The sequence below is a fragment of the Eucalyptus grandis genome, chromosome 8 (genome assembly GCF_016545825.1).
Source record: "Eucalyptus grandis isolate ANBG69807.140 chromosome 8, ASM1654582v1, whole genome shotgun sequence".
Classification (NCBI taxonomy): Eukaryota; Viridiplantae; Streptophyta; class Magnoliopsida; order Myrtales; family Myrtaceae; genus Eucalyptus; species Eucalyptus grandis.
Window position 1 is genome coordinate 74,244,141 of NC_052619.1, and position 27,439 is coordinate 74,271,579.

A 27,439-nucleotide genomic window follows, 5' to 3' on the forward strand; every position below is an offset into this window, starting at 1 on the left:
GACCAGGCCCTCCCAGAAACCAATAAGAGGTTCATACCCCCTCTTCGACTCCACGACACCATCACCCACGTATTTTCACCTTATATTCGCAATAAAGCATTTATATTAAAAAGGTCACCAAGAAAATCACGAATATTTTAATTTGATATGTGAGAAATGTGCATATCAAGTGTAATTATACTCAGAAGTGACCACATATCCTGTAAGTACAGTTCTTGCCTAATATAAAAAGGGAACAATACGATTAGAAGAAAAGAGCCCATATCCTCTTCATGTTTGGGCGATCATCCATGAATCACCGTGGCTGTCGATTAGTGAGGTACAATTGGAGGGAATTCCTAGAGGGGAAAAATCATTAAAGATCCAAAAATGTTCTGTACCACATTACAGAGAAACTATAGGGTTTGTGTGGGCAACAAAACTGGCACATAACTATGCCAATCAAACTTCTCCAGTGTTTTCAGTTGTGCCATCTACTCTATATGTCCAAGTGACTGGTGTAGGTCATGCCTTTCACGCTAGCAGGTCTTTCCCTCAGAGCTGCTTCTTTTTGTCTATATTAGCAGCGGCCTGCCTTTGTCGTTTCCTCCAAGCCGGAATCTTCCCAGGGAAAGCCCACCTCAACAATCTCTCCCACGAGTAGCAGGTCAAAAACATAAGAAGAGCCCAGACCAATAACTTATCCCTCATCCCAGGTGGCAAAGGCACCAATTTTAAGCTGTCATTCAAGTCCCTGAATATATCAGACGTGATGACAGTGAAGAAGCCAACAGCAGCCAAAAGGGCATACCGAAAGGGTTTATTCTCAGAAATACTCTGGTTGAATGGATGTCCCATGTAATTCACGGCGAAGGTAGCCACCTGGAGCATCATGCTCACCATGTAAGAAACTGTATTCACCAGATTGGGATGAAATTCGGAATCTGGCTCGATGCATTCCTCAGGCATGTGCTTTTCAGCCTCCTTCACAGAAGAGATCAAGAAAAACAGATGGATCGCAAACTGACCCAGGAGGGAGAGGAGGACATAGGCACAGAAGACATTAGGGTGAGGTCTTTCAGCTGAAAGAGTTGGGAGGGGCCTTGCATGTGAGATGAACAAGAAAAATGCAGCAGTGAATACCCCACTGATTGTAGCCTGCACATCACCGAGCTTGACGCCATCCAAATACATCACACTCAGCACATATGCTGTTGCTAGGCAATTCAGACCAAGTATCTTAAACATTTGCAGCGTGGTGACGAGGGTGCTGCGTCCCTGACGAATTATGTCAGTGGTGGGGGCAACAGACGCGTGCTTTGCTGTAAAGGGTGATGCCATTGAGGCGTCACCAAGCTTGACAACAGGAGCTGTACGACCATCAGGATCCTCATTCAACTCATCCATCATCTTCTTTAGCTTCTGTCGTTGGGCCTCAGCAGCAGTCAGATGACGATTAGCAATTGGCTGACCTGCTGTTTCTGACCTTGCGACAGCTTTACTCTTTGAACCTTCTCCATTCACATTTACAGTTTTTCCTGATGATTCAGATGAAACCTTGGATTTCTTTGGTTTCAAAGACTTTGAAGTTTCATCTTTTGAGGACTCTTTGGAAGTACTTCCACTTTGCTGCGGAGGAACCGCATTTAATAGAGCAACTCCCACATGAGCCTAGAGAGACATAAAACAAACTAATAAAATAATAGTAAATAAGGCCAAAACAGTAAAACAAAAGCAGCTGCAACACATTTACAAAATGAAGAGAGAGAACCAGAATGATTCAATTTTAAAATATAGGAAGGACAAGGCTCAAGATGTGCAAGTGGGTGGGGATTCTGTGCACAAGGAATGTGTAACTGTGCCTCTGTGTGAGAGAGAGAGAGAGAGAGAGAGAGAGTTTTCTTTTCATTTAACTCTTTCCCCACTGAAGCAGAACCTCAAAAGCAGATCATAGAACAACAGATAGGGTGAAGGCAATACCAAGCTTATCCAGTCAAATGTTTCTTTTTTTCTTGAAGATACAAGCGGAATATAGACTTCTATTTCAAGTACCAACTCTGAAATGGACCGCAGAAAGAAATGAATTCTAACAATTTAGGCAGCATCTTGGGGATGTGTCAGGTCTTGGCTATGACTTGGTACTAATTGAATTTTCCAATCAGCTTAGTTAGAGCTCCAAGTATATTTTATATTAGCTTATTTAGAATCTCAAGCTTCTGAGGCTTTAGCTCAAAAAGTTAAGATTGACCATGGGAAACGAGACAAGCCAAGCTTGTGAATTGGATATCAGTTATTTGATTTAGGCTCAAACATGAAACATCAAGCTCTATTGAGTTTTGGTAGAGTATCTAGCCTCGAGTTTGAAAATCAAGATGAGACTGATGTGTCGCAGTATATCGTGCTGCTTCATCAGGGTCAACCCCTCTAAATACCACCAGTGAAAATGCACATTAAACAATAACTAGAAAGTAATCAGATCAGCGAACAGTACACTACCTGCTTCAAAGCTCCAACATCATTTGTGCCATCTCCGCACATCAATGTCATCCTTCCCACTGATTTGAATGTGGTCAAGATGAGTTCTTTTTGCTGAGGAGCAACTCTTGCAAAAACCTGAGACAAATAACAAGATGCAATTAGATAAGTACAAGATGCACAAGTTGTACCACAGATTCACAGAAAAAGTGGTACCTTGACATAGGGGATGACATGAATAGCATTTGTGCGTTGTAACATTTCGATACAGTCACCTCCAATACAAAGATCATGGGTCTCTGACAAAGCTTCGACTTCATTCTCACTGAAGAGAACCACATTTTCTCAGTTGAAAGAGAAACAAAATTCAACTTCACATTTGAATGAAAAGAACAGAGATCCATTTTCATTAGATTCTTATAGGAAAAAATATCATTTAAACACAGAATTCCACACACCATCACTGCACACAAATCTATACACGTACATGCATATGTGTCAGCATGTGCATGTGCATTTAACATGTCTATGCACGCAGAGGAAAACAAACATCAATCTTAATAGAAATTGAATACATGGCAAAAGGAAAGAGCATATTACCACGAACAGAAAAAGGATGGAAGGCATCAAGTTTGAGTCACCCACACAGACAAAAGGAAGGAAGAAGACAAAGAAGAAGAAGAAGAATTTAAAGAGTCAGCATCAATCAGCAATGATGGAATGTTTCTTCTCCACTTTGTCAAGTTCTGTTCGCTTGCTCTACCACCGCCTATTTTTGGCGGAATTATAATTTGACACAAGTGAGCAATGCATGGGGATAATTTGTGCTCAACTAGTAAGTTAGTGGATAAATTTTCATCCATTTACATGAGTTAGAAATGCTTATTGACTCTACCAAATCAACTTCAAGTATGATCAGAACAACATCAGGAGGACAGACAAGGACCAGCAGCAACAACAGCAACAATGATCAAATGAAACATAGTATTCAGATACACAGTAGCAAATACAAGGTGAAACAATGAAAAAACTGGTCAGGTAGATTACCTGTAGTGATGCGTCTCCATCTCATCAGGTGAAATCCACTCATAGCCCATGGTGCTCCTAGCAGGAGTGAGGATCAACACAGGCTTTGAGATGATATGAACTTGGCCAGCAACATGACAAGCAGTCAAAGCTTGGTCACCAGTAATCATTGCCTAAAAAGAAGAACAACATTAATGACAATATACCAATCCAAGGATGCAGATCTAGATTTTATGCAGACTTTATGTTAAATCAGTTTCGATCAAAGAATCTGACTAGATGCAGCGTACTAGTTATCTTCTAAAGGATTGGAGCAATAATTCAATGTAATTAAGAATACTAGGTGTGATGAGTATGTGTTTACTAGTCAGTTTGGGTATGCAATGACATTCACTGTATAAGCGTGGAAGGGGCTGAATATGGGTTAAATAGATCATTTGGGTCTCAACCATTTTCAAATTACCCTTTCCTTACCTTCATAGAAGGCCAATTATAGCTCAACTGCTAGAGTTAAGTTGAACTTACAAGCATTTGATAAATGTCATAATTCAATATCTAACAAGAGGCATTTCTAACCAAGTCATGTGATGATTCTTTGAGCTCAGACAAAACCGTGGCTGAATCTGCTCTGATAGGACAGTTGAATACCTGCGATGCAAAAGATAGACAAAACCAAGCAAGGAGTCACCATAAACCAGCGTAAGTGATAGAGGAAGAAGAAGAGGAAGAAGTATGTTGCTTACCGCAAAACCAGCAAATGTCAGACCACTTTCCACCACATCCCTCTCCAAGTTTCTCGCTTCGCTAACCTTCACACAATTAACAGGACAATCAGCATGAAACGGAGACTGCATAAACACGTTCCCCGCTACTCTGGCTTGATAGAAGCAAGTTAAAAGCGTTTACAACAAGCAACAGAAGTTCTTTCAAGGTATTAAAGAGCAAGGAGTTTTTATTGTTCTTCCTCTTCAAAAATGAGATTGACATGCTTCAAAAAGCCACAAATTATATGATGAGCCAAGACCCCACTAATGGTCCTCAAATCAGTCTCATGCATGGTTCAACAAACGCAAAGATGCATATTGCAGATACGCTTTTGAAACTTAACTCGGTGGGAAGGTAAGATTTAGGGTATATGTGCTTGATGATATGGTTTAACCTCAACAGGCTGAAATCTTCATCATGTATTTTGACTGTTTTAATGTTTAGCTCATTCTAAAGCTTAGAATCCTTTCCTTATTCAAAAGAAAAATCGGGATGAAGGGCAAAAGCTTACGATCTGAAATCAGAATTAAATGGAGAATTCTCATCGAGATCAGCTTCCAGAACTTTCATAATAATTTGTTCAGTAGAGATCAAAGTGATTAGGGATATAACTGTGAAACTAAATGAGGATTCTTCTTTTCCCATTCACCAATTCCTCCTTAATTTCCTCCTCTTTCATATTTGTACCCATAAAATATTACAAACAATATTAAAGTGGAAAAAATCAGTCTTCAGCTACAGGAAGTAACTGAAACTTTCCATACATTAATTTAGCCAGTACACATCTCAAGTTGGTTCAAATGAAGCTGAACCATTTATAGAAAGTACGTACAACAAAACAGTTTTCAGGTTCCAATTGGTTAACCCTCGACTTATACAACTCAAATGCAGCTCATAGGAAGCTTCACTCCCCAGCAGTGAGTATATCGTATATATGATACAAAGAAATAAATAAGAACCATGCAAATGAGCTAAAATAACACTTACTGTCATGTCTGGAAGTGCCTTGTAAGCAAGGGCAAGTACACGAGAACCTTGACGTGTGTATCTCTTGTAAGTCTCCACATAATGTGATGGCAAGTCAACCAGTCTATCTTGAATTGTTTCTGGTGCGCCCTAAACAAATAGGAGGCATGTGATTCATCAACTTCAAGTTTCTCAGCATGCTATATCATTTCTATAGGCTGAGAATGGAAGAACACTGATCTTCAAGTAGCCAAAAATGCAAAAATCTCTGCAGGAAAGCACAATTTTCTTTCCAATATACTATTTATCTTCCTGGCAGAAAAAAAATTTAAGTGGACAAAGAGGTTCCTGTACAATGGTGTCAGTGCAGCTAATCTAATTTGCAAATTTGTTCTATAAGCACACATTCACAGTCCTTGGGATATTGAATCCATGAGCAATAATACCTTAACAAAAGCAAAAAATTCCTCTTGAATCCGAACAACAACTGCCATACGCTTTAAGTGGGAGGCAAAGTGGTGTCTCTGAACAATCTGCACAGCTTGACCACCTCCCCTGCATAAGAAAAGAGACCATGTAAAGGCTGAATATCTGCATGGGAATCAAAGGAAGAACAGATAAAGTACAAGAAATGACATGCTCAACCAGATGACAGATTCACTTTTTCTGTCAAATAAATCTATTTCAGTGAAAATCTATTGATATGACTGGACCATTATCACCATCTAAATCAGATACATCATAGGATCCATGTTAATTTCAAAAACCATGAGCTTAATATATGCAAGTCCACCAGACTTCTCACTGTTGTCAATAGCTTGAAATCATGTTATGTTCAAGAAATCAATTCCTCCAAAAAAGGTTTCACGAGAAATTTCAAACCAATACAAAACTCAACTCACTTCTTCGGCATGGCCTTCTCATCAGATTTGTAACTCCAGTCTATTCCTTTAAGAGCAGCCTTCTCAAGAGGATCTCCTACCTGTAGTTGCAATGAACCACAAAAACGAAATACAGATTGGATTACACCATTTTCTTTTGACCTTCTCCCTTGGAAAGAAAGAGAGGAGGAGAAAAAAAGAAAAGGGAGGGGGGTTACAATTGGACGCGTAGCATTAACTGGACAGTGTTAACATGAGCAAAGGGCACTGGTTTAGCCCACCTGCATATATATATATGTACTCATTTTTATTTTAGTCACTTATGCTTCAGGGGGCCTATTCTTGCCATCTCTATCCATATCCACAGAATTGCAGTGTTCATTCAACCAAAGATGCTCCTATAGACCTTTTCTTTCTGAAAGCTAAGATACTCATATGGGCTTACTTCAGGTGAAAGAAAATTTATCCAAATACCACACAATGGCGACAAAAGATCTACTGAAACAATTTACAAGCTTCAAGTATTCTTCCTGTTCTCCAAGGACATCAAATATCTACTCAGGTGAAAAAAGAACAAGAGAAGAGCAAAGGATGGTATCGCTAGAAGTCAACTAACCTATCCTCCAAACAAAATTCCTCCAACCAGTAAAATGAAGAGATAATTTATCTGACATAACAAATCCAAGGACTACTTCTGGTCAAAAATCATAACATAATGTATTTGGTTTGCATGCCATACATTTAAACCTCAGAATGAGCAGGCAATCTTTAAGCATTTAAGTAAAATAAGCAAAAAGGTACATCATCGATCTCTACTAGCATACCAGCTTGTTGTCCACAAAGACCAATGCATGACACGAAGCCAGAATTTCCTGGGCACGAACTGGCACTTTTGACATATCAGATTCCAAATCTGTTTGCCCAGACAATCCACCCACTCCACAAAACTCCTGATATAAGAATAAACAGCAAAGATGTAACATATAACTTTTCAAACAATGACGAAGTCTTCATTAAATACTTCAATATACCATGTCATCTGATGTAAGTGTTCCAGTCTTATCAAAACAGCATATATCAACCTGCAAGGTAGAAGGTTTAAGAAATTACAAAAAGAAATCTTATATTATCTGTCAAAAGATTTCCTGCGCTAATCAAAGCACCACTTCCAAAAGCAATGCTGCAGGCTAAACAAGAACTATGCAAAATCCTGATCTAAGTTCCTACACCTATGACTTGTCATAGTAGGATCAAATTTTGCATGACAATCTGCTTGTGCCCCTTGATGCATACGCAAGCAGTCAGATGATCCATATAGTTGATTGTCTTCTAGCCCATTAAAACAAAAAATTCGCAAAGGAGAAATGGGAATTGCATACCTTCCCAGCAAATGGAATCCGAAATGGTTCGGTACAATATATCCCACAGCGTGCCAGTGCAATCAGCGATGTATTAACAGCTATCGACAGCTCCATTGGCAATTCAGGAGGGATAACAGAAGTAATAATGAGTGAACAACTAAGGAGAAGCTTATATTTGCTCCTGGTGGGATCCTCCAATCCCTACACCAATAGAATAACAATATCATCCACATAAATAAGATCCACATGCACCAGAAATACATAAAGTTGACAAGCATTTCCTTACCTTCTTAAGTACATAACCAGCTGCTACTACTGCAAATATTACTAAGAAACATATGAACAACCCACTCTCCCAGCTGTTAGCAGTTACCTGCAATATGCATAAATAATTCATCTCAACAAATGTTTCAAGAACAATACTACACAAAGTATTCAATCCTATGAGATGGATTGAAATTCAGAAACCCACCCTCTCTGTGGAAAACAAAATTGTTCGCATCAGCTTTCCCTGACTTGTTTCAAAGCCTGTCCTCAGAACAACAGCCAGGCAACCGCCATCAGGAGTTCTCAGTGGAAAAGCCTGACAGAATAAAAGAAGAGAAGGGTAAGCTAAGACTTCACCATAACCAAACTCAAATGACCCAGAAGAAACTACCTTATCCGGAGTATGTTGCAGTATCTTAGTCCCACCGAACAAAACATGGCTTTTATCGCGCTTCACAGACAACTTCTCCTCAAGACCCCTGCCCACTACACAGACCTGCCCAATCATAGCTAACAAACTTTACGCGCATTCAACTCCAGTACAAACACAGAAGTGCTCCAATCTCCATCATCCATCAGAATGCAGCTAATTCACAGATGATTACATCCTCAAACTACCATACACAATTACCAGTTCTGACATTTTAAAGACATAATCCTAAAATTTATCCCAACAAAATTGAAGTTCTATTGTTATCATCCTTGCATAAAATATGTATCTAATGAAAGTACATCTTTCTGATTCCATTAACAAAAGATAAAAAGAAAAGATGATAATACATTGTCAGCAATTGACTGAAAGGAGTCAGCATTTTTTTATGGTCAAACAAGCATTCCACTTCAAACCGAATATAGGAAGACTAGCAAAACACAGAATTCCAAACCCCCAAGCAGCTGCAAGTCTGCAACCCAGATAAATAGCTACCTATATTTAATTAAACCTTCACAGCCTATAGTCTTGCTTTAGTTATTAAGATCAACCAATCTTCAGATATTACACTTAAAATTCAATTAGAAAGAACCAATTTCACACGTCATAGCAGTCCTGAAGAAATTCAGCAGAAACTGCCTAAGGCACTTTATAAAACCAAGAAATAGGATTGGAGGAGTACTTGCTCATCATTGAAGAAATTCTCGACCTGTATCCTCCAGTAAACCATAAATACAAAAGGGCACAAGGCAAATGCAAGCAAAAACCCAAACATAATGACATATAATGCAAATGATGATATAACAATTACATTCGATCATAAAGACAACTAGAGAAGAGAACAACCTTCCATTGAGGAGTAGACTCGCCTGTAAGAATCGCCTCATTCACAATGGCAGTACCAGCCAATATAAGCATATCTGCTGGAACAGACTTATCTTCTCCATTCTGGCCAGAGGAGCGTCCAATTGAGACAATATCACCTGGTAAAAGGTCAGTCCCTGGGAGTTTCACCCACCTATAAGCAGAAGCATCTGGCATATTATTATTACTAATAATAAAAACCAGCAAGAATGAAAGTCCAATTAATGCCGAAGTAACATACTTGCCACACCGATGCACCATCAAGGTCTGGCTATCAACTCTAACACGCCTTAGCTCAGTTAAAGTTTTTAACCGACTTTTAGCCATTGTAGACTCAAACATGAACAGCATGAACAGGGTGAACAAACTGTAGTACCAGTACTCATCCAAACACCAGAGCCCCACGCAGAAAACCTACAACAAAAAGTAATTGCATTAACCACAACAGGACAACTACTACACAATAGAACTGCAGCGGCATCGTACATGTTTGTTTATCTTCTCTCTTTTTTTTTTTTTTTTTTTAAATTCTCTGTGTGTGCCTTGGGAGAAAGAAGAAGAAGAGAAAGAGGAGGGGGGTTGGGTGGGGAGGAAGAGGGAGAGGACAAACCTGAAACACAAAAAATGGTTCCATGCAGTTCTCTTTCATTAATTTTTGAAATGTAGGTTGCGGATAATCAAATCTGCATAGAGGAAAATAGTGGAGTATAAATCCATTAAAAATTCTAGAGATAATGCCCTGATAGATAAATCTTGGCCAAAAGTTTACATCAAATTGATATGACAGACAAAACAAAGCTCAAACTCCATCTGCATACATGGGTGGGCACATACATAGATTTCCAAATACCTTCTTCTGCAAGCCAATAGGACACACATAAAATGTGTTAACAGTACAAGCTATGCTAGGATTAGATATTCTTTGGCTCAAACTTGATCTCCCTTTGCCAAAACTCTATATTCATAAATATGCATGACCAACCCCATACAGCACCCAAGATAGTGAATATTTATCGTCATCTACTTCATGGCAAGAGAAACATTTCCATTCAACCAAAAAGGAAAATTAACCATAACCAATTGAACAAGCAATACACCAGACAGACATCCAGAAAAATTATGACAAATGAGGGAAAGACCTAAGAGTCTTAACAATTGCTATATGACTGCAAATATAGCAAGACGAGCTGATCCACAAAGTGTTATTAAAAAAAAAAAAAATCATTTGCACAAAAAGATTGATAAGTGCTTAACACAAACTTTCCAATTTTGTCTCTAGCAAGGGCTGAGCACCTGCAGTCAAGAAGACAAATAACTCCATCTCAAAGTCCAGTAATCCCTGATGTGAAAACCACTTTTGCAGAGCCATGCACCTCAACAACTAATAACTCCATCCAATGGGCCAATAATTCCAAAGTGAATATTTGTACTAAGGCCCACTTTGGTGCAACGTTGGTGAACATTCTACAATGAATTCGACCAAAAACAAGCCTACCTTATCTCATTTACAACCAATGGCTTTTATAATAAAATTCAAAAATAATTGGCATAAAATTCTAAATGCCATTAAAGGCCTTTCATTGGAAAAATTTAGTAGCCTCTTGTCTTCTGAAAGTGTTTAGTGAATTTATTACTGAATCTAATTCTTAAGTCAAAGTAATTGGTGTCACCAGACATGCTTAATTTCATTAGAAATTGAACATTTTACTTTCAGCATGTCACGAGTTATCCAATAGGACCTAAGTTTCTCATGTCTAAAGTGATCTATACAGGCAGAACCAAAGGCTCAAGCAGTGTCATTCCAGCAAAAACAGTCCGAGCACAGACCAGCAGCTAAAAGTCACAAGCTAGAAATTATCGAATGAACAAGTAAACCGTGTTGTGTTCAAGTCCTCTATTACTTGACTAAGCCGCTTTATATTCCGAGACCTCTATTACTGATTGAACACTATAGTCATAAGATCAAAAACGCACTGTCAGGTCAAAACCATGCATAGTTTAACTACACCAGAGCTCCTGAATAGCCCTCGATACCTTATTCACATAAGAGCAGCTATGATGCTGCTATATACAAGCATAACCGACCCCCCATGGCACCCTTCCCATAAAAGAAATTTATAAAAGAAACAAAACTACACACACACAGAGCAAGATTCAAAAGGGCAACTCGATAAAGATTCAGAAAGGCAACTCACACATTACGTCCCCAATTTTCTGTGGCTACAGCAACTTTGGCATCAGTACCATGGCCAGTGTTTTTCAGATAGTAGCCAAATGTTTCCTTCGTCGGGTAAGGAAGCTTGCAAAAAGTATTATTTTCTTTTGAGAATATAAAGCTCTGCTTCCTAAAATCAAAATAAATTTCTTCCACGTCCGAAGATGAAGAACCTGCCTGTCATGCAAGGAAGGCATTAACATAAAAACCGTGTAAAAAAGAACAAAAGAGCATTGAAAAGTTGCTCATAGCAAATACAGCATCCTGGAGACACGTTGGCCGAAGAAATGGAAAGCACAAAGAGACAAATGAAAGCACACTCTAGAACTTTCAAACTAGAAAGCATGGAAGCATTCCAATTAATAGCATGGCTTAGAGCAAAATGTTCAATTGATGTGGTAACTCCATGCCTTCAACTGGCTTTAAAATACAACAACATATGAAACAAACCCTCATAGTCCCCACAACCATATGTTCCACCCATCAGATCAAGGATGAGATATGAGTATGTCTCCTTCATGACAATTCCTGCATACAATCATGTCCTTTGCATCTTTCAGAATACCCATTAACCTCCCTCTTTCTTGAAAACCACTACAAACATCCAAAGCAACCTTAAAAGACATAGAAATGTGTCTTACAGATTCCTTGTAAGTGGACATAAAACGCTAATCCATGACGATAACAATTAAAGCCAGATCTTTTTCAAAGTTAAAAATGCTTTTTTGGGTTATCGAATTTGGTAGGACTTAATTTCCAGTTTGAACATCAAACGGTCAGAATCTTTCACTCTAACTAATGGGTACACAGCTTCCACAAAAGTCAAAACATATCTTTCTGGTCCTGCCAATGAAATTCAATATTAACCATCCACAATAAGACTTCCTACGTCTCGAATGCCCACCATCTTCAAGTTCAATTCCGTACAGACAAACAATAATCATTTCAATTATTGCGTAGTCTCCGTTGGTATTCAAACTTCATTGTCTAAAGAAGTACATGAACATGAACTTCTCTCATGATATCTTTCCTAAGAGCAAAAAAAGATACTGCCAGATAATTCCATGGATAAGTATGCTGCTAAATATCATAAAGACCTTCTAAATAAAACAAAAATCAGCAGCAATTTGACTGGCAAAGTTATATACTGCTGATATCACCAAATATCCAACCAATAGGTTAAAGCAGATTCTATAAGCTAACCTCAGAGTTTCTTTGAAATAGTTTCAACATGGAACTACGAAATGCCTTGTCAATTGCTATATGCTAATCAGGGAATGGTCGATCGTTTTAAAAGCAATCCACATCCAATGTGCAAACTGGATATACAAAGGCCTCTCATCGTGTATGTTGGTACTCTCTTATATCTCCGGTCTGTGAAGGTTAAGGGGAGGAGTTTATGCATTTCCGAAGAAACTTCCTCATATCTATTAGATTGAGAATCCACATATTTTAGAAGCTTCAAAGACCTCCAGTCGGGATATACTTCCTCCTATTTGGACTGCAGATCCAGGAATGAAGAGGAGGCGAGCGACAACACATATTATGAACTGTTCTTTGCAGCAGGCACCAGCCTTCTATAAAGAAACTTGTGAACATTTAAGACGTAAGTTGGCAAAGAGTTTAGCGTAATATGGCTCCTTGCAAATGGGAGTTCTTGGCTCTGGAGCGGTTCCTAAAATCTTCTTTCTATAAAATTTCAGATGGAAAATGTTAAGAGAACTTGAACAAAGTTCCATCCAAGGCTATGGCTATTAGATTTCTCCTCTCCCACTGCATTCCTTATTTCCACGGAAACTAAAAGAACCGTATACAAATTTCCTCGTGGAATAACATGAGTAACCAAAATCTAACCGACAAGTGAGGAACTTTCTTGTAACAGTCGAACATGGGAGGTCTGGCAGCCTCAATTTGAAAGGTTTTGAAAATGACCTTCCAATGAAAAAGTGAAACTGAAGCAGAAAATAGCAGCTGTTGGAAGCCAATGAAACACACGGTACTCCAATGGGTAGCTTGTTAACATGTCCCTTATTCATTTTTGAGAAAGCCGTTTGACAGGAACAACAAAGGAATCTGCAACCTTCTCTATATCTTTTGCTGTTTAAGCAGAGAAATGATAGCAAGCTGAAGATGGCTTGATGGAAACGTCAACATGGTAAAAGTGCAGGAATTCCTAGATACATTTAACTTTTAACTGAGTAAATGGCTCCTGTGGTCTCCTTTTTACGTAGAATAATAAAATCCAAGTGGCAGATGAAAAACCACTTTTTTTTTTAAAGAAAAATGTCCAAAAGCACCTTGGGCCCCAGTTGTTGAGGCGTATTTAATGCACAAAAAGTGCATTCACATCAAGTATAGAGAAAATGCAAGCTTTCTCAACTAGATCTTTTGTTGTGTGCGAAATTGCCAACCCAAAAACTATTCAAGAGCCTAAAATTGCTTAACTAGTGATGACCAGGCATCTATTGGGATAGCCATTCCCAAAACACCCTACTGTGACTGAGTAAAGACCATGGTTGAGGCACCCTGAGATGCATCTTCCTCGATTCATCAACCCACCGAAGAAGCAAACCAATACAGTTAAGAGAAGAAGCATTGAGAAAGCATAAACTATCATCGATGCTCTTTGAGGATCATAGTGATTTTTTTAATCTTCTACCAGCATACTGGAATCCGCTGTAACATTATTTCTACCGTAAAATTTTCATAAAAGTATCCCCAGCTATGGCATTTTAATTTGGTTTTATATTTTCTCAGATGTAGATGATATCGACCGATGTCAGTAGAACTAGAAGTATGTCGACATTGATATATTCCTGCATACTTTTCCAACTTGTGACGTGTATTATCACTTCATGGGATTTTCACATCCCCTGCTGCATTGTCGAGATCCTATTCAAATCACGATGCACAATTCACCTATTTCAACAGTCCATCCTTTGCTCAACATCCACTTCTAGTAAGCAATAATCATAATTTCATAAGAAAATAATCGCAGCTATAAACTAGCTATCATATCCCTAAATCCAATGGTTACATGAAAAAGATTCTAACTTACTAGTTTCCGAAAATGGAGCGGAACAACTTCCTTAGAACCGCAAAACTTCGCCGGAGTTATTTTGCACGCATCAGCATGATGTATATCATTTACCTGCAGACATCGAAAGAATCACCAATAACAAAATCAATCAGTCCAAAACACATACCAAAGGCAACTGAAACCCAAATTTTCAACCAGAAAAGAGCACTGATCATGTGAAACCCAACTTAAGTTCCAAGAAGTTGGAAAGCTCCTTATAAGCTAGACAGCATTCCAGCCCCCCCTCAATTTACCTTCAACGCATGTGTATGCACATAATTGCCCTACAATGGTATGTGCGACCGCAAAAGTGCATGAAGACAAATAACAGGTCCTCATGTGTGTTTATTTTCAGCTCCAAATTAATTTTCTCTCCTTTAAAAAAATCAAATGCTCTCTCAAGAGAAAATCAAAAACAAACAAAGAAGAAGAAAGGAAGAAAAAGACATCCAGTGTAAAGGCAAATATACATACAAGTGTCCATCCACAGAAAGCTACGGTCAGCGCTGAGTGACTAAATAAGGATTTGCACAGTCGAATTACATTACTCATATCACAAAAGAAGCAATTGAATGTTATCCCGAGCTGTCGGTAACACTAAGTAACTCAACGATTTTCCAAATTCAGTGTCCCCATGAGATCATAAAACTAACCACTTACCCTGCTATACTGGACGAAGCATCCGAAATCAACCGACCAAGCCGTGAAAAGCCCGACCAGGATGTGAAGAGCAGCAAGGCCACCAAGTACAATCACAGCATCCGCAAAGTCCAAGCTAGGGACGACCGCAGTCACCCAGAGCACGTACAGAATGGCGAAAGGCCAAACATCCAGACGCCAAGCCCAGTGCTTTTTCCTCAACAAGTCGACATGTTCCACGACCTTGCCGCCCACATGGAATCTCGACATCTCCGATCCCGCCGCTGAGCGAACAGAGATAAACCCATCACCACAGAGACCGAGAAGGGACATCACAGAACAGGAAAAAAAAAGAAACAACAACAATAATAATAATATCCCGCCGTCGTCCTCCACCAAAACAGCATTCAATCGGAAGCAAACTAAACTGCCACATAAAACGAAGAATTACAGCACCGAACAGCCCAACGAGAGAATCGAGCGGGCATCAAATCTCGGTCACACGCAGCGCTAAGAACAAGAGAATCGGCAGCGAAAGCGGGAGGGCCGATCGCATATACGGAACTGCGCACGGCGACAAAAAGCAATTCGGAAGAAACGAAACCGGGTGGGATCGAAAGAGCGGAGAGCAGTGAAAACCGAAGTGGGACTGGGGGGAAGGGAGAGAGGGGCGTACGCGATTCGCAGGTTGGAAGAATCGAGGAGAGATCCAGAAACCCTAAGATCAGATCAGGAGGAGTGTGGGTGTGCTCTCTCTGTTCCGCGACAGCAGAAGAAGAAGGATTCGATCTTCCTCCTCCTCCTCCTCAATCCTCTCTCTCGCTTTGCTTTTCGGTTTTCTTGGCATATATTAAAGTCGCGATTCTTCCCTGTGCCAAGAGAGCTTCCTCCTCCTCCTCCTCCCCCGAGTTACGGAAACAAAAAGCGGCCTCTCATGCTTTAGCTCCCCCCCTTTCTCTTTTTCGACACAAGTGTTAACATTTATTCCCCAAATATAATTAAATCGTGCAACCAAATCCTACGTTATCAAACTAGTTTAATCAAATATTTTCGTAATTTTGTCTACTTAGGTTGATAGAAAATGCTGACACTCTTATCTTAATAATTTCGTAAGTGGTGATGATGTGACAATTATTAGACATTTCCTAGGAAAAAAGTATTTTGGAAAAATACAAACTAAATTAATTTTAAAAAATAAAAAAGCTAAAAAAAATAACACGCGCAAAGTTAGACCAAAGGCTGTGCAAAGCCCCTGTCGATGTCAGCGACCAGTCACCGAGAGGCCGACGGAGGTGAAAATGGGATAATGTTAAGAAAAGAAGGAAGGAAACTCTCTTAACATCTACATCGACACTTTATTATTAAGAAAATGGGATATGTTAAGTAGAAACTCTAAAACTTGTCATAAAAATACAATTGAATTATAAGACTTATAAAAAAATATAATCAAGTCCTAAGATTCGTTAAATTAATGTAATCGAGTCATTCCATTAACTCTGTTCATATAAATTAAAGGAAAATGTTAACATTATTTTTTAAATGTTTTCTCTTTCTTACATGTTGATAACGTGTGGAACGCTAGGATAAAATGACATCATTTTGGAATTCATTTTAATTTTTAACCATAAGCTTAATTAAATAAAATAAAAATATTAAAAAAACACAAAAAAGTGCAAAGTCAAGGGCGGATGCCCTCGCTACCACTTTCGTCGCTGGAAAAGGCTGGCAACCCTTGCCCATATGGGCAATGGGGATATGATGGCCCTTAATGAGGGTGTTGACCCTTGGCTATCGCCCTTGCCCAAGGCCACCTTTATTTTTTCCCCTTTTTTAGTTTTTTTGAAATAATTTTTTTATTTTATTTGATTAATATATTGGTTAAATAAATTAGAATTCAAGTCATGTCATCGCCGTGTAGGAGAGAGAAAATATTTAAAAAGATACATCAATATTTTCCATCAATCTAAGTGGACAAAATTAGCACAAGAACTCAATTAAACCAATTTGGTAAGATTTAGAATATAATTGCACTTTTTATAAGTTTTAGAAGCCAATTACACTTTTGTGATAAATGTTAGGATTTCCAATGCATATATCCCTTAAGAAAACTAATTTAGTAAAAGGAAGAAATTATATTTCAAAATTCTAGTTTCACCTTAATTGTTCTCTCTTGGTTACTACATGGGCAAGGATTTTTGTCTACACATTAGTTATTCGGAAAAGGAACCATAGGCATAGATTTTTAGAGAAAAGGAAGATAAACAAATATATATACATACCACCGGCCGCGGTGGCTCCGGCTAAGACTCTGCATCACGATCCTCAACGAAGAGGTGAAGGGTTCAAACCCGGGGAGGCGGTAGGTGTATTAAGTGTGACTCGGGGGTGGTGGGTCCTCCCGCTAAGTGTCACGCAGGGGTTTACGGCGCGGTTGTCATTTATGCGAGCCGGTTCTCCGACACCAAAAAAAAAAAACAAACAAATATATATACATAACCACCGGCCGCGGTAGCTCCGTTGGATAAGGCCTGGCGATCCTCAACCAGGAGGTGAAAGTTTCAAAACCCGAGAGGGCGCTTAGATGTATTAAGTGTGACTCATGAGTGGTGGGTCCTCCCGCTTAAGTGTCACCAGGGGTTTACGGGCGTGTCGTCGGGAGCAAGCCGTTTCCTCCGCACAAAAAAATATATATACATAACCATCGGCGCGCGGTGGCTCCGCTAGTTAAGTCTTCCCCACCGTGGGGGACCACCGACCCCTTCTAGGAGGGAGAGGGTTCGACTCTCCGCGGAGATGCTTGGCGTCTTACCGTTCCACGGGGTGGTGGGTCCTCCCGTGGGCCCCAAGGTTTACCCCTGTCACCCCAGGCCTCGAGGTCAGTGTAGGTACGATGCGCGGGTTACTGAGTCAAAAAAAATATATATATATATATAATATATTTGTATGTAGACACAAACGCACAACCCCATGAGTATAAAATAACTAAAGCGAGGAATTTGGTACGAGTGTCGTTTGACATGGCAATCCATTTTAGGGCAAGACCAACCTGACCTTAGAGATCAACTCATTTAATTTCAAGTTAGGGCAAGACCAACCTAACTTTGGAGATCAACTCATTTAATTTCAAGCTGCGCTCTAGCTTGAGCTGGGGCTATTTTAATATTGGAATAAGTACAATAGAAATCTTAAAACTTATCGGGAAAATACAATTAAGTTATATAACTTTAAAAATGTGCAATTAAGATCTACAACTTATCAAATTAGTACAATCAAATCTTTTCATTAATCTCGTCCAATATGATTGACAAAAAAAAAAATAATAACGTGGCTATTTTTTTTTCTCTTTTATGTGGCACGGATGCCGTTGAAGCATGAAAGATAATGCTAAAACGTCATTTTGATTTGATCTTATTTTTTAATGACAATTTATTTAGATTTAATCAAAAAGTAAGCTAAAATTTAAAATAAAAATAAAAAGAAACACAAAAAAAAAAAAAATCGACAAGGGCCTACATGCCCTCATCTCTATGGTGCCAAGCCTTGGCCAATAGCCGACAACCTTTGTTGATCGTAGGCGAGGGTCACCAGATCTTAGTTGGGGCTGACCAAATCTAGGCGTGGGGCTAGGCCCTCGGGGCCTACTTTTTTTGTGTTTTATTTATTTAGCTTATTTTTCAATCTAAGTTGAATTAAATTTTGGTTAAAATTAAACAAAAATGATGCCGTTTTAGTCTCATGTTTCATGTTTTAGCTACATCAACGCTATATAGGAGAGAGAAAATAAAAAAAGAATAACAACCTTAGTCTTTTTTGTTAGTCTTTTTCATTAGTCAAGTTGGACAGAATTAACGAAATGATTTAATTGCACCAATTTAATAAGTTTCATAAATAATTGCACTATCTTAATAAGTTTTAAGATTCTAATACACTTATCCCTTTAATATTTATCTTAATTAACTCATGTTAAACTAATTCTCGACTCGATAAGCTTGTAAACCTAATCATGTTCCTATCTCTCTTTTTCTATTTTCTTTTTCAGAAAAATCTAATAGTAATAAAAATGTACGTAGAATCCCAGAAGTTACATAATATAACCATATTCGCAAAATATTTAAAAATCAAGCCCGAGCTCAAGTTCCTTTGTAAATAATAAAGATATTGTAAGGGAGTCAAGTTGAACTTGAATATCTAGATTTTCTATAGCGAATCAAGCTTGAGCAAAAACTTAACCGAATTTGGGCCGAGTTTTGAGCGTCTATTGTGCGAGTTCAGTCAAGCTCCGCACCGTATTGGCTCGGCTCGACTTGGCTACATCGTTAATTGGAACTGTTCGCCCCTTCTTCGCCGATCACCCTTGTCTGGTATCGGCGAGCACAACCAATCCTCGACCCTCTCACGTGGTCAAACTGGAGTGCCATATCAAATGCCCAAGATGATGAGATTTACTAGAAGGCCTAATGGGTTCAAGTGAAAAGAATAGGATGATCGAATTGGAAAAGTCCAGGTGTTCTCGAGTTAAGAGCACTTGAGTGAACCAGCATTCGAGTGCACGATGCGAGAGCGGGTACGTGGGGCGGGATTTATGCGAGGAGGAGCACAAAGCTTGAGCGTCAAGCGAGTCGGGTCGAATGGCCATCTCACAAGCATGTCTTCTTTTTCAATTTCATGCGTACTGACAGGATCATATCATGATGACTGATGAGGCAGGAGGATAGATAGAGAGAGGGAGAAAAAGGAAAGGAATGGAGAGACCTCGCATGCCTAAAAGCCGACTCCTTTCGCTCTTTAGGATACACTTGGCATGTGATGTTGTTTTGGCCATTATCAAGTCTCAAATCGATGCGAGATTTTCAGTATGAGTTACGCAACCATCATTCCAAAGACGGGAATGGGGGGTTTTTATTATATCCCACTAGAAGAAAAACACTTTTGTCTTTCATCATTATAATGATCTGCCTTCGAAGATTAATTTATATCCAATATGTTAAAAGATAATTAGGAATTTCGTTAAAATAAGTTTTTTTTTTCCAAAAATTACCATCAATTCCTCAAAATTATTCATTATGATTATAAAGTCCTGTTGCGGACAATAGAGTATTAACATAAAATCTAGCGCTTCTGGTATATCACTGCAGATTTCGGCTTGTTCCAAAGCCTCCTTCAATGACAAATTGCGAACCCGTGTGATTAATTCGAAGCAGTGGCTTGAAGATCATCTTTCTTTGCTCTGACCACCTTGTCCACAATCTTCCCCCCCCACTTTCACGAACGTGAAGGTCGGCATCGCCTCCACGGCCGGTTCTCAAGCAACTTGCTTCTTTCGACGTGTATTATTAACGCAGAATAAAGAAGTATAAGGTAGAATTGAGAAATTTCTGTATATTTCAATATGTATGTTAATGAAGAATATTATTTATAGGCTTTATTATATAACTATTCTAAGATAATATCTTGATCATAATATGCACAATCAAATGGAGATATACATGCAATATAAGTGTAATATTTAGAGATACATATAGTCAACATAAATATTATAACTATCTCTGATGTAAAAAAATTATCCTAGAAAAATCTCTTATTATCTCTAACACGATAATTTTAACACTTGGGATTTCCAACTCGATCATTGAAGATTGTTAGTTTGGATCCATTTGGCATAAATTTCAATTGTCCGCAAAGGAGGCATGTGCTTATATTGATGGAGTAATTTTGAGCCCCGTCACCTTTCTTTCCCACAATGGCTCGTTAAATCGCGAGGTGTTATAGACGCAGCACATGGTGCTTACATGCCTATTTGATAAAAGCAACAGCACCATGAGCCAAATCATCTAATAGTGTTTAGAGCGAAACAAAATGACGGTTGTGAAATGATTGATTCCTTTACTCGTTTCTTCCACTTGCCACAATTGTTGAGCATAACTAAAATGATATTGTTTGTTCGTTATGAATACTTTATCTATTAATTGAGCGACAACGTAATGAAAAAAATATATGCACATTTCTTTATATGTACAAAAGTGCGTGCCCTTATACAGTCTCTATTGTACTACGTGAGTAATGAATACAATGCTTCATATTTGACCCAAAAAAGAAGAAAGAAAGTGTGTGCCAAAATCCACATATGTGCATAAATATACATGTTCTTCTACTAATATTTACAAATTTTGGGTTAGAAATGACCCAATGATAAAAGTAGGTACCTTTCCGATAGTCAATTAATTTTATGTTCTTGCCATTTTTAATTACAGAAGAAATTCATTCCAGTCAAGTGTTTGATTTGTAGATTATAGGTACAGATGTGATCTGCATTTGAACTATGACAATACTAGGACGTAGTCCATAATTATAATGCGCTAATCAAGAGATTAGTTAAGGAAACAAAAAAGGCCTGGTCGGGGGGAACCAAAGACCAAATCTTATTAATTATGGAAAGGGCAAAGCAGCGAAATTGCACGATTTTACTATTCCTACTCCCCACTCCAATAAAGCTGAGGATAAAAGAAGAGAGAGGAAAGAGAGAAGAGTGGGGGGGCGAAAAGGGGAAATGGAGCAAAGCAAGTAGGGAACACGCGCGACAGAAAAGCAGCGGTGGTCAATCCATTGGGGCGCGACCAACTGCCAGATTGTCGTAAGAAAAGAGTAAGTAGAGTGGGGAGAGGGGCTACTCGAGTCGAGCAGGCACCCCCGCACGCATAAAGCGAAACCCGAGAAACTCTTCTCCTCCTCCTCCTCCTCCTCCTTCTTCACCTCCTCAGTTCAGCTCAGTTCAGAGCTCAGCCTTCGTGCATCACCCTCTTTTGCCGTCCTGTTCTCTTCCTCCCTTTCCTCGCTCCGTCCTTTGTCGCTTTTCCTTACGAATTCCTGTTGCATTCTCGTGACGCATTCCCCTCCTTTCGCCTTTTGAAACGCCTCCCCCCTTCCTTCACACTCCCTCTTTCCTTCCCAGAGGCGGAAGTTTCCACCACACACAACCCAGAAAGGAAGATAGACAAAAAGGGGGCGCCAGGACGATCCCTTTTCTCGATGCGCATTGTTGCTTGTACGTTGCCTGCGTTCTCCAAGATTCTGTCTTGGGGCGTGCCCTTCACTTTTCATCTCGTAGTTTACCTCTCTGCCAACCCCACTGCTTAAAATTTTCCATTTTTTTTTCTGGGTTCAGTGGAACGAGAGAGGAGGACGACGATTCTTCCCAAAATGATCTCCGAAATCGAGATTGCCGGAGTCCAGGGAGCGCTTTGCCTTGTTTAGGATCGCCATGCCTTCAGCATCCAACATGAAATTAGGTGAGCCAATGCTCATTCCTCTCCTTCTCTGTCCTCCATTATCTCACCTCCACTTCCAACGACCGTGAGGTTAGTTAGTCGCGCCTCACCGTTTCGTCACCAAACCATCGTGTGTGCTGACACGGCCTCGCAGTTTGCTTTGTTGTTTTTCCCTTGATTCGGAATAATGTACCATTTTTTTAATGTTTCTCCTTATCGGCGACGACAATGCGGATTGCATACTTACCTTCCCATTAAAATAACGTGTAGTGGGTAGCCGGAAATGAGAAGAAAATGCAGGGTCTGTATCTCGAATGTTGGCAGATTCTGCATCACACATTCTTCGCCCGTTCATTTGCTTCGCTGGATCATGGACCTCTCTGTTTTTCTTGATCCTTTTCTTTTGCAATAAAGTTGGATTTTCTTTTTCTTTTTTTTTTCCTTCCGAGTGACTCTACAACACTTTGTCTATGGTAATTTTTCCGAGAACAAGTTGTTCGTGACGCGAATGCAATTTTGGCAAAAGGAAAACAACAAAGGTTGAATTATGTGGCTTTATTTAAGTCTGTCTAAGTTCAGATCTAGCTTGCAGTTACTGAAACTAGGATTTTTTTCTCACTACCATTTTACCGACGGCCGAAGAAAGCAGTCATTTCTCATCTGGGAAGATCCTGAGTCCTTGTTGACCGTATAAATTTACCTCAATTTATCAGTTCTCATGAAATGAAGAAAAGTAAAATAGAGTGTCGCAACACTGTCTAGGACCTTAAGGACATCGCCACTAAAGATCTTGCATCAAATTATCAGAAAAATATAAGTTAGCCTGAGCGCAAGGTTTGAAATATCTCTAGTTCCTTTAATCTTTTCTTCCATCCCACCCTTCAGATCTCTCCCTCTCCAATTGCCATTTTTCGGGGGAAGAGGAAGTGGGAACCAATTTTGAAGTTTTTTAGAATGGAATTTGACATGGGATTCTCTATTTTTGTTTAAAAATGCCATACCCAGAAGTTCTCAAAATTTACAATTCGATGAATCCAGGTTTCCTCCAAAATCATTTTGGTTCATCCCCCGCAAGAAGCTTGGATGGAAGTTTCAGGAAGTCAAACTCCGGTAAATTACTACAGATTTTTTCTTTTTCCCCCCTTCCTTTAAGTATGTCTTTTCTGTTTGAATATGACATTAAGCTGGTGCTAGCATGCTACTCCATGCCATTGTTGTTTTAGCTCTACAACTTGCTACCACATACTTGATAAACAATGCCCGATAGCTACAACATTGTTGTGCTCATTTAATTTTCAGAAGATTTTATGGTGCTTGAAAATCACATAACATGAATGAAAGCCAAGACTACCTTAGATGCCATATCCCAAGAGAATAAGGAACATGGGAGAAAGGAAAGAAAGAAGACAAGGAAGTTTCTTTTACTTTCTTGTATAGACCTAAACTCTGCAGATACTTTTTCTTCCATGAGCATCCATAGAATCATCTTTATGTCAACAATTATGCTCCTGGAGCAGTCCTCTAGATATAGATTCCATTGCTTCAACCTAAAATGGTGCTTACTAGATGTCATTTTGCCTGGTAGCACAATCAAAATTGGGGAGAATCTGCTATTTGGCAATTCTAGTTAGGCTCAAGGTTCAAAAGACGAATGTATTGCCATTGTTTATCTAAATATGCACCATAAATTTCTCAACGTGCAGATTTCAACCAAGAGAGGCAATTTACTTATTCACCTCAGTTCTGGGGAAATTCTCTATCGATTAATTTACTCAATTAAACTACCCTGGCAACTTAAACTCTTTCAGCATGGCTTGGCTTTCTTCTTATTGCAGAAGAACATAAAGTAGGACAATTTTAATCTCCCACATAAAACTGCTTCAGTGTCCTCTTAATGATGTCATTAAAGCTGCCATGTTCATTTTTGCCTATCAAGATACTTCCGTTATATGCCAGAGATCCTGTACTATATTCAAACAAATATGTTATACTTCCGTTATATGCCAGAGATCCTGTACTATATTCAAACAAATATGTTACATGCTTGGTAAGAGAAAGCCGAGAAAAGGGCATTGATAGAGTCAATGCAATAGGAGAGGACATAGCGGAATGATGATGGATGAAAAGGTTAACTTATCTAAACATTGTGTATCTTTATCTCAAGTGCATGAGATTAGTTCTTACTATAGCATGCAGGAGAAAATAGTGGCGCACCAGTAACATCCATGTTCACTAAGCTCTGATAGAAGGTCCTAGATATTCTACAATTAATATCCAGTCAGCACATCCGTGTGCTGGATCATCTACATAGCACAGTCCGTCCCATGTGTCTAAATTCTAATAACGAAAATCTCATCCAAAAGGCTTTTTCGTGATTTATAGAAAAGAAGTAGAAAATCTGCTCTTCTGGATAACCCTTTGTGCATGATGCAGATTTCTCTGCTTACAGCGTGTCTGGGGTTTCAGCTTCAAGTAAATCCGTGCCTATGTCCAGAAAATTATTCAAGGGACTAAAGGATTATAGAAAAGAACTTGTGGACCTGGAATTATTTGTCCAGTGTTTAGAGGATTGGGTTTCGGAGAATTCATTCTCAGACGAGTTAGACCCAATGAATATGGAGCAGTCTTTCCCGGCTCCCTTTGAGATTGATGAACTGCAAAAGCTGGATTTGGCTTTGGAGGGGGTATTGTTACAGCAGCTATGGCGCTTGCCACGTTCACCTTATGCTCCAAACTATACAAAGGAGGATGAGTATCTTGCACTAGAGGACTTCCTGCATGCTATTGTGAAAGGTTTATGGCGCACATTTTGGCATAAAAGCCTTCCGTTGCCATGCTTTGTATCTTGTCCCTTTCGTCCTGGATCTAAGTTCTACACGATAGAAAAGGCAATATCGAGAGGAAAGCTCGAAGAACTCTGCGGTTTAGCTTTGATATCAAGAAGTGAGAGAGATTCACAGGTGCACTGGGATCAAGTGATGGTATTTGTCTTGTATAAGCTGGATATATTAGCAGGTGATGAGTTGAGATTATCTTCAAGAGCTATCTGTGAAGCCCTCTTTTATGGATTTCACATTCTTGTCTCTAGGAGTTTGGGCAACTCTAATACTGTGAATGGCGATTCTGTTTTCGTCTTGGTTCTTGATTCGAATTATGGAGGAGTGGTGACGCTTGGAGGTGACCTTGGCAAACTCGAGTCAACTCCATCTAATCCATATCAAGCCGCAGCCGAGTGGATCAAGAATCATTCTGAAATTTGTGTGTCCCCTGTTGACAAGATATGGAATAAGCTAGGGAATCCAAATTGGGGAGACTTGGGAACTCTGCAAATAATCATGGCCATTTTCTACTCCTTTGTCCAGTCAAATGGACCACCGAGAAAATCAATAGATCACTTGGCCTCTGGTCATCACCTTCGTGTTCAGAAACGAAGGATGGAGTGTGGAGCCCTTGAGAATGACAGAGCTTTGGTACCTTACCAACCAGCTAGCAATCAAGGAGAGATTGCCGAAGTTGAGGAGCAAGAGGTTCCGTCTTTAAGAAGGCATGCACTGCATCTCGAAATAAAGCGAGGTGAGATGTTGCTCCTAGATGATCAGCAACAGGGACCTAAAAGTTTTCAAATACAGGAATCACTTGTCGGTGGCAATCATTTTCTGTATAATGCTGTTTCTGTTGATCATCCGACAGAGTTACTGAGCTTATATGTAGGCGCTCATCCATCCAGACTAGAGCCGTCTTGGGAGGATATGAGTTTGTGGTATCTAGTACAGAGGCAGACAAAGGTGTTAAACACTTTAAAGCAGCAGGGAGTGTCGAGCAAATACTTGCCTGAAATAATTGCATCTGGTCGTATTCTGCATTCAGGTCCATGCACAAAGCAGAGTCCAGGGGACCGATGCGACCACCCTTGGTGTGGAACGCCTGTACTTGTGACCCGTCCAGTTGGGGAGCCACTTTCCTCCATAGTTGCTCGGAACGGTCCCTTTGCTGCCAAAGAGGCAGTTCGGTGTTGCCGAGATTGCCTCGCCGCTCTGAGAAGTGCAGCTATGGCCAATATTCAGCATGGTGACATCTCTTCAGAGAATGTCATCCGGGTGACCGATACCCATGGCTCGGGCGTGAAGTTGAATATTCTCACATCATGGGGACGTGCCGTACTGGAAGATAGGGATAGCCCTGGGATAAATTTGCAATTTTCATCATCTCATGCTCTGCAGCATGGAAAGCTCTGTCCATCATCCGATGCTGAGAGCCTTGTTTACCTGCTCTATTTCATATGCGGGGGAACCATGGACCCACAGGATTCTATCGAATCGGCTCTACAGTGGAGGGAAAGAAGCTGGGCAAGACGTACAATCCAGACACACCTCGGTGAGGTTTCAGCTCTTCTCAAGGCATTTGCAGATTATGTCGATGGCCTTTGCGGAACACCATACCCTGTTGACTATGATATATGGCTCAAAAGGTTGAGCGCAGCTGTTGATGGCTCGACAGATAGAGGTAAAAAAATTGAAGAGGCAATAACATGAGGACTTGTAACTACGACCGAGTTTTTTCATAACTCTTGACGTGCATTCTTATATCTGTAGATGGGGAGTTTTGGGTTTCCGTAACAGCAGTGGGGTGAAATTTGCTTTCGGTATTTTGGAGAAGGGTATCGTGTGTCTCTGCTGCGTGATTCCTTTTTGTACTGGACATGATGTAAATGCATCTCGACTGTAATTGAGTTCAATTAGTAGATTCAGTGCTTGATGGAAAGGAGGGGATCTTGCTAATCTTTTAGTAGTGTCTTGTATACTGACCCTTTAAGGTCAGTCCCGACTCCCAATTAAGCACAGGAAGTAACTAGTTTGCAGTCTATGGAGAGCCACACATGCTTTTGTCAAAACCTTCCGACTCTGATGGCCGGGCTGAGGAATGCTTGACCGCATGACAGCCATTCGTTCGCGACCATACACATTATTTGAACGCGAGATATATAAGCACCGAAACTCCCTAGTCATGATCTATGTAAGCAATGAAACACAACAAACCCACATGACCTTGTTTTGTTAGTGGGGAGGGCAAATTGCATTTTGATAGAAGGATATATTGAATTTTGGGTGGGAAACACCATTTCTTTGTGTTAGGGAAATCCCTTATGATATTTTTAAGATAACAAAATAAATCAAAAACTACTAACATGTTTAATGGTTAAGTAAAGGGATGCATAACAACCACTTGT

At 39.6% G+C, this 27,439-nt stretch overlaps 2 protein-coding genes across 3 annotated transcripts; one reads left to right on the forward strand and one right to left on the reverse strand.

Annotated features, from left to right (window-relative positions):
* Positions 1 to 120: 120 nt before the first annotated feature.
* On the reverse strand, positions 121 to 15,887 carry LOC104415950 (probable manganese-transporting ATPase PDR2). Its single transcript, XM_010027374.3, has 22 exons — positions 15,624 to 15,887; positions 14,969 to 15,231; positions 14,288 to 14,380; positions 11,210 to 11,406; positions 9,625 to 9,697; positions 9,256 to 9,428; positions 8,997 to 9,168; positions 8,112 to 8,216; positions 7,926 to 8,036; positions 7,740 to 7,826; positions 7,472 to 7,654; positions 7,124 to 7,174; positions 6,917 to 7,042; positions 6,114 to 6,193; positions 5,658 to 5,766; positions 5,233 to 5,361; positions 4,224 to 4,289; positions 4,057 to 4,128; positions 3,502 to 3,653; positions 2,671 to 2,779; positions 2,476 to 2,592; positions 121 to 1,650 (listed from the first exon to the last, which is right to left on the reverse strand). Exons 2-22 carry the CDS (start codon positions 15,215 to 15,217, stop codon positions 535 to 537), a joined length of 3,570 nt encoding a protein of 1,189 aa, XP_010025676.1. The 5' UTR covers positions 15,218 to 15,231; positions 15,624 to 15,887; the 3' UTR covers positions 121 to 534.
* A 5,730-nt stretch (positions 15,888 to 21,617) lies between these two features.
* On the forward strand, positions 21,618 to 26,955 carry LOC104415949. Of its 2 annotated transcripts, XM_010027373.3 has the most exons (4): positions 21,618 to 21,989; positions 22,110 to 22,233; positions 23,251 to 23,322; positions 24,646 to 26,955. In XM_010027373.3, exons 2-4 carry the CDS (start codon positions 22,206 to 22,208, stop codon positions 26,742 to 26,744), a joined length of 2,199 nt encoding a protein of 732 aa, XP_010025675.1. In that variant the 5' UTR covers positions 21,618 to 21,989; positions 22,110 to 22,205; the 3' UTR covers positions 26,745 to 26,955. The 2 variants fall into 2 exon arrangements, with proteins under 2 accessions (XP_010025675.1, XP_039156881.1); XM_039300947.1 differs by lacking the exon at positions 21,618 to 21,989 and having other exon boundaries at positions 24,662 to 26,955.
* Positions 26,956 to 27,439: the final 484 nt, after the last annotated feature.